The sequence below is a fragment of the Budorcas taxicolor genome, chromosome 20 (genome assembly GCF_023091745.1).
Source record: "Budorcas taxicolor isolate Tak-1 chromosome 20, Takin1.1, whole genome shotgun sequence".
In the NCBI taxonomy this organism is placed as follows: Eukaryota; Metazoa; Chordata; class Mammalia; order Artiodactyla; family Bovidae; genus Budorcas; species Budorcas taxicolor.
In genome coordinates, this window is record NC_068929.1 from 5,677,189 (window position 1) to 5,690,809 (window position 13,621).

General features: G+C 55.6%; 1 protein-coding gene across 1 annotated transcript; it reads left to right on the forward strand.

Moving 5' to 3' along the window:
* Window positions 1-9,902: 9,902 nt before the first annotated feature.
* Window positions 9,903-12,624, forward strand: FOXI1 (forkhead box I1). Its single transcript, XM_052659316.1, has 2 exons — window positions 9,903-10,479; window positions 12,062-12,624. The coding sequence occupies exons 1-2, from the start codon at window positions 9,903-9,905 to the stop codon at window positions 12,622-12,624; spliced, it is 1,140 nt and encodes a 379-aa protein (XP_052515276.1).
* The last annotated feature ends 997 nt before the right edge of the window (window positions 12,625-13,621 follow it).

Genomic DNA, 13,621 nt, shown 5'->3' on the forward strand with positions numbered 1-13,621 from the left:
CTGGGTGACGACGCCCCGTTCGGATTCTTAGCCACACAAGGAAGCACCAAGGATGCCTCCTCCCAGAATGTCTCCCCATCATCCTGGGCACGCATTTTTACAGCCCAGTTTATTAGATATAAGGAGCTATATTTGTGTGCGTGTGTTTCATTTTCTAAGTCCTAGCACTTAACAGAACAGCTCTTAAATATTCTTTTATTTTATTTTTGGTTAAGTTTTGTACTTTACATGTTTAATACTACCAGTTTCTTTTCTAGCTGACCATCTCCAAAGTGTTTCTGTTTCTTACTGACAATAAAAATGATTCGGTGACTCAAGCAAGCCTCAGTACATAGATCCATCAACTGAACGCCTCAGGCCCAGGACTGGACTGGGAGCACCTGGGGATGCTTAGGAGACAGGCAGGCCCAGGGCCTCCAGTAATGTTATGAAACCTGGCTCTCGTCCATCCCAGTGAAAATCTGCCTACCTCGCTCATACCACCCCCAGGAATCTTCTCCAAGAATTCAGTTCATTTAAATATTATTTTATTTTTGGTTAACGGTTTCGTACTTTACGTTATTACCTAGATGGAGAAACCAAGGCGCAGAGACATGATGTAAGCTAAGACCACACACTTGGTACATGGAACAGCAGGGATCAAACCGGTATCTGGGGACTTCCAGGTGGTCCAGTGGTTGAGAGTCCGCCTTCCAATGCAGGGGATGCAGGTTCAATCCCTGGTCGGGGAACTAAGATCCCACGTGCCATGGGGCAGCTAAGCCCACATGATGCAATTACTCAGCCTGGGTGCCCCAGCTAGAGAGAAGGTCGTGCACCACGACAGAAGATCCTGCACGCTGCAGCTAGGCCCCAGCACTGCCAAAGATGCACGGACGAGTGAATGAGCAGACACACCGGCAGCTGGGCCGGGAGCTAGCTTTACCCTGGTGCTCCATCTTGGATGCCTGCACGCCTAGGCCCGCTGTCGCCGGTGTCCACCCCAGTGCTTTCCGGCAGCCACCGCCTCCCCTCTCCAAGCCCCGCCCTGTTGCCTGGTCCAGCTTCTACTCTCTGCTCAACAAGGCCTCCAGCGAGTTCTGTCCTCGTGGTAATGAGGGGTCAGGCTGCACCGTGAGCGCCCTGAGGTGAGGAGACAGTGCCCAGAGGTTTGCAAGCAGGCTGGATTCACTTTGCAGAGGGGCAGGGGAGTGCACGTGAGCAGAGGAGGGTCCCTGAGGAGCTGAGGAGCTGGGCCAGCCTGAGCATCTCCATGGCTTCACGGCCTATGAGGGGCAGGTGGAGAAACTTAGACACTGTGTAGAGGAAGCCCCTTGGAGCGCTGAGACCCAGAAAGAGAGACATTTCAGGGTGTGATAACTAGGGTTTCCAGGGAGGCAAGGACCAGCCCCAAAGCCAGTTTTTCATAGGATTTTGCCAGAGGCGGACTCAGGAAAGAAGAGGAGGTCAGGTGAGGGACAGAGGCATTGGTGGTAAAGTATTCGTCCCCTGTGACAGGCGGGGCAGGGAGGTCAGGACACAGTGCAGGAGAGGCAAGAGCTGGTACCGCACCAAACCCACGGAGCAGAGACCATGATGAAGACTTCCATAAAATATTAGTCTGCTCGTCACTGAGCAGTTCATAAGAAATAACCCTTATAATAATCAGCTGTTAACCCAAACTCTTATATGCACAATTAACCATACTGTTTTTCTTAGACTTAACTTTTCATGACTTTAATGGGAAAATTCTTAAGATAGTTGGATTTGGTTATTTTTTACTATTTATAAAATTGGGGGTGGGGGGGAAGGAAGTAGTTTTCTCTAGTTGTGACAGGAAGGAGCTACCCTGTACGTGGTGGCATGTCTTGTTTTGGATGGACGCTCAGGCATGCTAGGAAATGGACTAGGAAATGCATGCCAGGGCGTGCAGGCTCAGCAGGCTTAGCTGCCTCACAGCATGTGCGATCTTCCTGGACCAGCGATCAAACCCGCGTCCCCTGCACTGGCAGACTGATTCTTGATCTTTCAAATAAATTCATTAAGTTAAAGAAATGTGAGAGCTGATTTCTGATTTACAGGGACACATGGGAGAGTCGCTGCTGTGGCAGTGAACCCCAGTAAAGATGAGCACTCGCAGCCTGTTCTCCCCGGCAAGAGTATGACGTGCCTGGCCCAAAGCTCTGGAGAAAGCGCCATTCCCTCCCTCTAGAGGCTGTGGGCCCCACAGGGAAGTCAGGCGGCACACTGGGCACCACAGCAAAGCGTGCCAGGTGCGGGGGCCCAGCAGTGGCGGCCGTCCTCCAGGCGGGGTGAGAGTGAGGCAGAGGGGTCCACGTGGAGAGCAGGAAAGGCGGGCACCTGCCGGCAGTCACGTGATGGGCACGTGGCCGCAACCCGCGGCGGGAGCGCGGAGAGGAGGTGGGGTCGCGGGGCGTGGGACAGGAGAGCTCAGCCCGGTGCGGACTGGGTCTGGAATGCCAGGCTGGGCAGCTGATATTTTGAGAGGTAACACGTTTGAGTATCTACTATGTGCCAGGCACTGCTCTTGGCGATTTGCACTTAGTAACTGTTGGACTCTCACAACCCCCCTCTGATGTATAGACTATTATTGGTCTCAATTTAAGCTAAGGAAACAGGCCCAGAGAGGCACAAGGACTTGCCCTGGGTCACCCAGCTTGGAAATGGCAGAGCGGAGACCTTAAGTTTTGGGCTCTGAGGAGCAGGCTGTCGACGGGCATGATTCCAAAGGATAGTATGCAGGCCATGACCTGATCCCCAGCCCACTGGCTCCCTAACCTGGGTATGCACTGGGGCTGCCTAAGAGGGCCATGCCCAGCGCCACTTGGGCCTCCCAAGTCAGAGTCTCTGGGGCACAGGCCTGGGAAGACTGCATTTTAATAAGCTCCATAGGTGGGACCCATAGGCAAGAACTGCTGAGCAGGACCTTGAAAGCTACACAGCTTTGCCCCCCATCTGCTAGATGGAGAAACAGGCCTAGAGCGGCCAGCAGAGCCCACAGAGTCCTGAGTGAACAGGGAATGAGTGAGCCAGCCCGGCCAGAGCCGCCGCCAACTGGTGTCCCTCCCCCAGAGCTGGGGGAGGGGACTCCTTGTTGAGAAGCCTGTCTCCAGGTGGAGCGCAGAGGCCACTGGTGATACAAGAGGGCATGTTCAGTGCATGCGGCCACAGCTTCCCGTACCTTTATACTAGCTTCCTGCTGCTGGTGTGACAAATGGTTACAAGCTTAGTGGCTTAAAACAACACAAACTTGTCTACTACTGTTCTTGAGGTCAGAAATCCTAAACCAGTGTTAGGGTCAAAATCAAAATGGGAGTTAGGCTTCCCTGGTGACTCAGATGGTAAGGAATCTGCCTGCAAGGCAAGAGACCCAGGTTCCATCCCTGGGTCAGGAAGATCCCCTGGAGAAGGGCATGGCTACCCAGCCCAGGATTCTTGCCTGGAGAATCCCCTGGACAGAGGAGCCTGGTGGGCTACAGTCCATGCGGTCGGTACAACTAAGCAACTAACACACACACAAGATGCCAGTTCCTTGTGGAGGCTCCCCTGGCTGCTCCTTTGCTCTTCCAGCTTCTAAAGGCGGCAAGCATTCTTTCTGCATTTCCCAGCTTGTGGCCAGATGGTTCCAACCTCTGGTTCCACTGGTACGTCTCCTCCTCTGTGATTAAATCTCCCCCTGTCTCCCTCTTAGAAGAACACTTCTGATTACACTGGGCCCACCTGGATCATCCAGGACAGTCAGTCTCTCTGGTCCTCACTTAATCCCTTCTGTAAAGTTCCTTTTATCTTGGAAGAATTCACAGATTCTGGGGATTTGGAAATCATTTGGGGGGAAGGGTCATTATTCTGCCTGTAACACACATGATGAGAAAAATCACTCCCTTTTCAGTTCTCGTCAACGCTTTTGCCTTCTCCAAGGAGAAAGTCCTTGGCTGGTGTGTTTCATCACCTCTCCAAGACCTGCTGATCTCACATCCTAGCAAAGAGTGAGCAAGCTCAGGCTGGTACTGCCTCAGTTTCCTCATCTATAAAATGGGGATAATTATAGCACACCCCCCCAAAAAAACAAAATTGTGGTGAGGACTGGATGAGACAACAAGGTAAGGATTCGGGCTGTGCCCAGCATGATGTGAGCTGTAAAAATCCCAATTCTCCCTATTTTATTTATGGCATGTGATACTGATTTCTGATGAACCATTCCCATAAATCATATGGAACTTCTCTTTAAATTTATTTAGCTTAAAAAAAAAAGAAATGTGAGCACTGATTTAAAAATTATAAGTAACTGAACCTGCAGACACTGCATAGAGATGGGAAAATCAGGAGGTTGTAAGCCTCCACACTGTGTGACTCCGACAATGTCCTGCACACACTGTCCCAGAACTACTGCTGTGGAGACAGTTGGTTAGTGTCTTCTAATAAGTGAAAGAATTAACTAGTATTGCCAAGCATCCCTTGAGAGGCATTTCCTATATTATCTCATTCAGTTCTTGCAACAGCCCTTTGAGGGAGGTAACCCTGGTTATGCTCATTTTTTGTACAAACAAACAGAGACTCAAAAATTAAACCACAACAAGGCACTCAGAAAATATAACTGGAGGAGTCAAATCTGAATCCAGATCAGTCCAACTGCCCCCTCACCCCTTCCCTGGGCTGCCTTCTAAGGCATTTTGCCCCATTGCCTCCCCAGTTCTCACTAGTCCTTTCACAGTAGATTTAAAGTGTTTTTTCCAGAGTCGGGGGCATGTTTCCTCCCTGAAGCTGAAAGCTGTGAACCCTTTCTTTTATTTAAAGGGCTCAGAAAATCCTGGGCCATTGACCCGACAGGTCACCCAGTCTCTGCACTTGGCTCGCTGCTTTTAAATAGATGGCCACCAGAGGGCGGTGTTGGCCCATGTTTCCTCCAGCCTCACGCTCACCAGAACCAGAGCTGCAGAGGGCACCCAGTATGGGGCCAGACTCCCACTTAGAGTCAGAAGCTCCTACTCGGGGGCAGAGAAGCCAGCAATGGGAAACCCCAAGTGCACTGAGACACAGCGCTGGTGAACTGCTGCGGGACGGGACAGGAGGCCCAGAGAAAGCAGCTCATTGCCCTGGCAGGACGGGACAGGAGGCCCACAGAAAGCAGCTCATTGCCCTGGCGGAAAACTGATCTCCTGTCCCCGTTTACAGATGAGGGAATTGTGGCACGGAGTTTAGGTTGGAAGCCCATCCCCATCCTGACCAATCCTCACCTGTCGGGCTCCCAGAAACCCTGGAACTCGGGAACTGTTGTGTTTTATGTGCAGAAAGGAGCAGAGCCCTAGCTGCCAAGCCCGTGAAAGAGGAATCCAGAGGAGACAGGGGAGTCCCCGGGCTGAGGGCCCTGTAGTCCCAGCTGCTGGACCACGGGCCTCTCCCCTCACCCTCAGGCCCCCGAGCACCTGCCAAGCGCTCGCATTCAAAGAGCACGTGCTACCTGCCGGGCACGCAGTCCTAGGAACAACCCTGGCGGGGGCGGGGGCGGAGTTTGCCTGTCCCCACTTTACAGAAGAGGACACGGAGGCCCAGAACAATCGGCTGCTCTCTGAGATATTACCTTGCCTAAGGAGTGGCGTCAGGATTGAGACCCAGAAGGCTGGCTCTGGAGCCTGAGCTTCCTGCTCCCTGCCCGGCCCTGTGCTGCAGGTTCAGAGCCCCCTGCCTCCTGGACCTCGGGTTATTCACCCTCCTTGGTCTGTTTCCTCGCGCTCCTCCGCCCCCGTGAAGGTCAAGGCCAGAGGTGGTGTTCCGGTGGGTGGGGCCTGTCCACGTGCGCACTTTCTGCCGGCTCTGGGCCCAAGTGGGCTCCCGGCCTCCAGAGCATGTGGCTGACGGCTGGGTGCGTGCTCCAGAAGGGACGAGGCCTTCCCCCTCCCACGGCCCTGCCCTCAGTGTCGAGGTCTGCCCAGGGGGAGAGCCGGTGGGACGACCCTGACTGGAGAGGGTAGACCCTGCTCAGCCTCGCTGTCAGAGCTGTCTTCTGGTACCAGGGGCGCGCATCACCGTCCCCCTCAGCGCAGTGCCGCAGCGTCCTGGGCAGACAAATGCGCGCACGCGCACACACACACACGCACGCACACACATCACATCGTTTTTCATGCAAAATCCACATGAGGCAGCTTCTATGTGCAGCTCCGTGTAATAGATAAGCAAACGGAGGCCTTGGGAGATCAAGAAACGTAGTCAAGATCACCCAGTTAACAAACAGCAAGTCAGGGATTTGAAACCAGCTCCACCCAACTCCGGAGTCCATGTTTTTCATGTCCTATTGCCTTGTCCCAAATACCTCAATCTGGGGTTCAGAATGCACGGCCTCCCTCTGGATATGTAATATGCAAATGTGTCACAACATGCAAACTGCAGCTCCGCATCCCTGGATGGTTCAGGCCCTGCCTGTCCAACCTTTTACTATTTTCCCTGAAGCAGGCTGCCATATATTCTCAGGCTTGGATTTCCGCCTCTGGGAAAACTCACAGAGCCTAAAATAATTTCATCTTCAAAAGGACCATTGTTTACAGAGACGCTTGACTCTTTCCCCAGAAGCCCTGGGATGGGTTGATGGGGGCTTCCCAGATGTAGCCCCCAGAGCCCCCAGGGTCCTACAGGCAGCTCCTGTTTCCCATCGAGGGCTGAGGCAGTGTTTGTGCAGGCAGGCGTGAGGACTCTGGGGCTGGGCTGAGTGCCCCGGGTGCCCCATGGGGAGGTACGGGAGGGCAGAGAGGCTGAGCTCCTTGGCCGCTGGACACCTGGGCCAGCGCCTCTGTGTGGGGAGGCCTTGTGACCTGCCCATCTTTCTCTGATTTCCTGGGAAAGGAACTGAGGCACAGGTGCAAGGGGAGGCTCAAGTGAGTATCCCTCAAAAACACTTCTAAGGAAGGAGACCCAGCAACAGGCAAAGGGTGGACTCAGGTGTTGGGAGACAGGGTCCAAACCCAGCTCAACCGTGAGCTTGTCACGTGCCTCGGGGTCCCTCTGACCATCAGCTGCCGGCAGCAGGATCTGGCCATAGAGTTGGTATCTCCACCAAGTATCCCACCCTTCATTGCTTCACCCTAAATCCCCACCGGCCATACCATCCCCCAGCCCACTCACTGCTGAGAAAACAACTTGAAAGGTACCAAACTCGGTGATGAACTGTACGTATCGAGTGTATATTGACTTTTTATATAATAAGTAAAATTTGAGGGCATCTCTTTCCACCATGTGAAATGACTTACATTGATCACGTCATAGAATGCTCACAGCAGCCACATAAACTCGTGGCATTACTCCCATTTTTACCTGAAAAAACAGGCCGAGGAAAGTTAAATCATGTGTCAAGGCTGCACAGCTATTCAGTGGCAAGGCTGGATTTGAACCCAGATCCTTCCGGGCTCAGCGCCGGTGCCTGCAGCATCTCTTCTCTAGTGCCTAAGCTGGCCTTTTATATTTGACCTCCAAAGCAAATCACCTGTGTGCTTGCCTTTCTCTAATCATATAAGTTAGAAACTATGGAAAGCAACAACAAAATAGCCTCTAATTCCCTATCTTGAAATAATAGTCAACAGATTGATGTTTATCTTTACACAGTTCGTGTACATGTATAATATGTATTTTTGCCAAAAAATCATGCTATTTTGCAGCCTGTTTTCCCCATTATTAGAATGTAATATTTTTCCATATCATTAAATAAAACCTATTTTTCATAGCTGCATATTATTTCATCATTCAGAAAATACTGTTTTTTAAAACACCAATCCCCTATGGTTGGACATTCAGGTTAGTTACGGTCTGTTATAACTATGAATAATGCTGTGGTGGTAATTCTTGCTCTGCTTGATTCTGCAGGATGAATGATCAGAAGTGACATCGCCAGGCTCATTGTCGGGCTTTGGGTCTGTGTTAGTGGGCTCCAATGTGACTGTCCTTTAAAAACTCAGGGCCCTGCCCTCAGCAAGCCTGGTAGAGAAACTCTAAACAAAATTGCGGCCTCCTTGTCTTTGCTCTTCAGAAAGAAAGGACAAAGGCGCTGCTCCCAAGCCTCACCTGGGCAGTCAGGCCCTTTCTGACCCACACCTCACTCACTGTCCAAGGTGGGGGCAAGTGGTTCCTCGGGCCCTGAAGGAGCTCTCCCACTCAGGCACCCAAATCATCCTCTGGGCAGCAAGATGTCGATAACGAGATTCATTCAATGTCACTTAGGTCTTCTGAGTGAACCCAGTGTGGAGGAGAGCAGAGACACAGGTAGGGAGGATCCTCCGGCTGGGACAGAAAGCAGCCTTCTATGGACTTCCCTGGGGATCCAGGACTTAAGAAACCACTGACTAAGGCGAGGGACTCGGGTTCGGTCCCTAGCCCAGAGAGATTCCGCGTGCTGCGGGGCCCTGAGCCACTGAGCTCCGCAACCAGAGCAGCCCCTCACCACAGCTGGAGGGAGCCCAGGGCAGCAGCGAAGACGCACACCGCCAGAAAAGAAAGAAAGCAAGCAAAGCAGCTTTCTCTTTGGCCTTGGAGACACGTGGGGTCTGGAGGAAGAGACAGGAAGCTGAAAGAGTCTCGAGAAGGAAGTAGAGGCAGGAGGGCTGGAGGGAGGCGGCCACCAGAGAGATTGACATGAGCTTTTCTCCCATTTCTGACCCCAGAGAGAAGCCTCCAGGTGCTGCTAGAGCCTGCTCAGGGGCAGCTCCTTGTGCTCTGAGAAGGCGGACCCACTCACTCCCTGAGCTGAGGGCCTGCCCCGGGGTGAAGGGGCAGCTGAGACAAGTCGCCTTCAAGCACCGGATGGAGAACGAGGCGCAGGGAGGTGGACAGACTGACCGCGAGGCACAGAGGAACCAGTGTGGACGGGGCCCCTGCTTCTGGAGCCTGAGGCGGAGCAGGCTGGGGAAGAACGGCCCAAAGAGGGCTCTCCTGGCCTCAGCCCCTGGGTCCCGGGGGACTCTGCAAGCCGAAACATGAAAGGACTTGGATCAGATAAGGAACCAGAGCCTGCCTTGTCCCTGCAGCCAGAAAGAAACCAGGAGAACACAAGTTCTCTCTCACTTTCTCCTGCAGTCCCATTCATATCCTCTTCCTTTTGTTGTTCTTTTTATGAGCCTTGCTGCTGCTCTGGGAGAATCCCCAGGGGTGTGTGTCTGTGTGTGTGTGCGTGCGCGCGTGCAAGGAGGTCACCCATAATTGACTGCCCTTTTTGAACCTGGCCAGAGGCTCTTCTGATTCTCCAGGGCCAGCTTCTCTCCTGGAAACTCCAGAAAACATGTCTTCACTTCAAAAGACCTCAGACTGCGGCTTCCGATGAAGTGTCTCCTCCAGTCTGGGTGTGGGGTCAAGATGTGAAGAGGGAGACGGAGGGGAAGGGGAAGAGACAGAGACACAGACAGACAGACAGACACGGACAGCAAAAGGACGCGGGGGAGAAGCAGAGATGCTGAGGACTTGACCCGGAGGAGGCGGAGGTAGGAAGACCTGGAAACAAGCTCAGAGAGGCAGAGAGGGACTGCCAGGGAGGGAAGCGCCGACAGCTCGATGCCGGAGAGAAGGGAAGGAACAAGAGTGATTTGCGGAGAGGGCGGCAGGAGAGCCCAGGAAAGCGCGAGGGCAGGCAGTCCGGCAGCAGAGGAAGGGGAAAGGGCAGCAGAGAGACAGACACGAGGAGGAGCAGGGCAGGGGAAGAGGAGACAGAGGGGGCGCCGGCAGAGGGAAGGAGAGAGGGGGGCAGGCAGAGGCGCCGCGCCCCCGCTGCCAGCGGCCGGCCTGGCCGCGGGAAGCGCCCTCGGGCCACCCGGCGGAGGGGGGGGGGCGGGCCGGCGGCGCCGCCCCGGGGTGGGGCCGCCGGTATAAGCTCACCTGGCAGGGCCAGCTCGCGGCAGGCGGCCAGGCGGCGGCGGCCAGCCCGGCCCAGCATGAGCTCCTTCGACCTCCCGGCGCCCTCCCCGCCCCGCTGCAGCCCCCAGTGCCCCAGCCTCGGCCAGGAGCCCCCCGAGATGAACCTTTACTACGAGAACTTCCTCCACCCCCAGGGCGCGCCCAGCCCGCAGCGGCCCCCCTCCTTCGAGGGTGGCGGGGAGTACGGGGCCGCCCCCAACCCCTACCTGTGGCTCAACGGGCCGGCCGTGACCCCGCCACCCTACCTGCCCGGCGGCAGCCCCTTCCTGCCCCAGGCCTACGGCGGCGTGCAGAGGCAGCTGCTGCCCGCCGGCGTGCCCGCGCTGGGCGCCGGCGACCTGGGCTGGCTGCCGCTCCCCTCGCAGGAGGAGCTGATGAAGCTGGTGCGGCCGCCCTACTCCTACTCGGCGCTCATCGCCATGGCCATCCACGGGGCGCCCGACAAGCGCCTCACCCTCAGCCAGATCTACCAGTACGTGGCCGACAACTTCCCCTTCTACAACAAGAGCAAGGCCGGCTGGCAGAACTCCATCCGCCACAACCTGTCTCTCAACGACTGCTTCAAGAAGGTGCCCCGCGACGAGGACGACCCGGGTAAGGGGCCGTGGGCGCGGGGTCATCCCCGAGCAAGGCTCAGTCCTCCCGGCACCCATTCTAGGAAGCCCGGAGGGGCGGTGGGCAGCAGGCGTCCGCTGTAGAGGTGGTCCGCAGGCAGATGTGCCGCTGACCTCTGAGCGACCTCTGAGCCTCGGGTTTCCCGTCTGAAAGCCAGGACCAGGGTAGTAGTCGCTCTGCCAGGCTTGTGGGCAGTGGGCTCGTGAGATGATGCCCTCGAGGTGTTTGGTGCTGACAGAAGCTGCGAGGACCTCAGTGACTGACCGTGGAGTCACACCCCAGCATCAGCGCGGAGGCTCCTGCGGGGGCGGTGACTGCTGGAACTGCACGAAGCCACGTGCGCTCCAGGCCCGCGAGGAGGGACCAGACGGCCGTGGGACAGCGGCTCGGGGGCGCTGCGCCGCCGCCTCCTTTACTCAAGCCCTGCAGGGTGGCTCTTATTACCCTCATTTCATCAGCCGAGGAACACAACAGCCAGAGGCACCCTGCCTAGGGCGACACAGAGAGATGTGACCGTGAGGGAGCAAGCCTCTGAACGGAGGTCCCTCTCGCACCAGGGCGTGAGCTGTTCCTTTATAACGAGCAGTTTCTAGAACGTAGAGGCGTGTGCGTGCTTAGTCACTCAGTGGTGCCAGGCATTTTACGACCCCGGGGACTGTAGCCCACCAGGCTCCCCTGTCCACGGCATTTTCCTGCCAAGAATGCTGGAGTGGGTCGCCTTCTCCCGGTGATCTTTCTTTTCCAGGGCATCTTCCCAACCCAGGGATCAAATGCAGGTCTCTGGCATCACAGAAGGATTCTTCACTGTCTGAGCCAGCAGGGAAGCCCATAGGCATGCACAGAGAGTCATATATTGAATATCGTGTATCCACTTCCCAGAATTAAACTGCACTCCTGTCACGCCACAGGAAGCCAGCACACCTCTCAGAAGAATCCCACGCCCACCCACCCTGAGGGTCGTGAGAGCAGGACTGTTGGTCCTACAGGGGAACGCGAGCGTTCTCCCTTCGGCTGAGAGATGCGGCAGACAGGGCTCAGATTGTCCCTCCCGGGCACAAAGCCCCTTTCGCACGTCTAGCATCAGCCCTCTCTCACAGCCAGCCTGAGGAAGAAGGGGCAGGTCCAGGGGGCCCACTTCTCAAACTAGGAAACCCAGGCCCGCCCCAGGTCCCCAGTCTGAAGCTGGGACTCCAGTTCACCCTCAGAGTTCATGCTCAGGACCTTCAGAGAGCCCTCTGTTTCTCCCTGAGTTCTCTTTCCCATCAGCAATGGAAGAAGCCCCACCCTTGCCTTGGCCCCAGTACTCGAACCTCTTGAAGAGGCCACACAGTAAACTCCTTCATAGCTCAGGCCTCACTCTGCACTCTAGGCGTGCCAAGGTGTGAGGTGGATGCTTGAGCAAAGATCCGTGTGGTGTGATGCATGGTGAGTTTGTGGCATTCCTCTTTTCTCGGCCTTTCTGCATCTGTTACCTTTGGTTTTAGCTTATGACAAACAAGGCGGAGTAGAAGCAAAGTACTGGCTCTGTCTCTGTGCTTACCCTCTCCCACTCTCGTGCCAGGCAAAGGGAATTACTGGACCCTGGACCCCAACTGCGAGAAGATGTTCGACAATGGAAATTTCCGCAGGAAGAGGAAGAGAAAATCAGATGTCTCCTCCAGCACGGGCTCCATGGCCTCAGAGAAAACGGAGGCTGGTCTCCTGGGAGGCAGCCCCGAGACCGCAGAGGCCCAGGACATCTTGGACGGGGCTGCACCGGGCCCCGCCGGCTCCCCGGAGAAGCGGTCAACGCCACCCCCGCCAGGCACCCCATGCCTCAGCAGCTTCCTCTCGACCATGTCAGCCTATGTGAGCGGGCCGAGCCCCGTGAGCCGCCCCGCGGCAACCACGCCGGGACTGAGCCTGGAGCCCGCTGACAAGGCGGGGCAGAACTCACTGAGTTTCAGCTCCTACACCCCCCTCACCAACATCAGCGGCCCTGCGGGTGGGGGCGAATGGGCCAGCCCCATGCCCAGCAACGCTCTGGGCTATGGGGGCTCTGTCCTCAATCAGTTCAGCCCCCCCTTCTACGGGAGCGTCAGCACTAACAGCGTCCTGTACCCCAGGGAGGGCACTGAGGTCTAGAAACGGAGCAGCTCCTGAGCCAGGCCCGACGGACATGCCGGGGCCCTCCATGCCGCTGCTGCAGACCTCTGAATCGCCCAAGCACACACAGGAGGCTCAGAGGAGCTCATCTTTTTTCTGGAACGTTGTATAAACCTTGTGTGTATCACATAGCCACCCACACAACCCAACAAACTTTGCAGTGGACATGTTGGTACCTGCATGACAGTAACCACCCTGGCCATTTATTGAGCACTTCTGTGCTAGGTGCTGTATGAGGCTCTTTGAAGGTATGATTTCTCTTTCTACTTCCAGCCACCTTGTGAGAGTCATATGAATCTACCCATTTAACAGATGAGAAAACTGAGGCTCGAGGAAGTTAAGTCACTTTCCCAGAGTCATACAAGGAAGTGGTGGAGCAGGGAGTCAAGTGCAGGTTCTGGTGACTCCCCTCAAAGTTTGGGCCAACAGAGGCAGGAATGGAGGGATTGGTTGAGCAGACAAGGAAAGTCAGTGTGACGAGTTGACGATGGCAAACACATCAAAATCTCTCCACTGCCTTCCAGCCAGCCGTCACATTTAGTACCAGCCCTGGGTACATCTCGTCTTGGTCCAGGCCTTTACTCTGTGGCCCACAACTTACCTGCCAACACCCCTTGTGCTACTACTCAAGGGGGGAGCCCAGATCCCTGCCCCTGCTGGACAGCGTGCCTAACCTCCCCCGACGGAGGGAGCTTGCCTCCCCAGCCCCGTAGACCGGGAGCCGGGCAGGGAGGGGAGGAGTGTGGACCCAAACTCCCTCCCCTGCTCCACCCACTGGCAAAATCTTGTAAAGCCCAACTTCCTGTGTGCACGCCATGGACCAGTGAGCTGGAGGTGGCTGAGTCTTCCAAGGAAAACAAGGGAGAATCACTGATTCCTTTTTCATAGCCCAGGAGGGGCTTCAGACCGCCACAGAGGGGTCCACACGGGCAGCTCGTGGGATCTTTTTCCTGTTTTTGTACGTGCTTTCTGTACA

What these genes read in the sequence shown, in the direction of transcription:
- FOXI1 (XM_052659316.1), top strand. Translation starts at nt 9,903, where the DNA reads ATGAGCTCCTTCGACCTCCCGGCGCCCTCCCCGCCCCGCTGCAGCCCC. An exon ending in CCGCGACGAGGACGACCCGG is followed by an intron (nt 10,480 to 12,061) that starts GTAAGGGGCCGT and finishes CTCTCGTGCCAG; the next exon opens with GCAAAGGGAATTACTGGACC.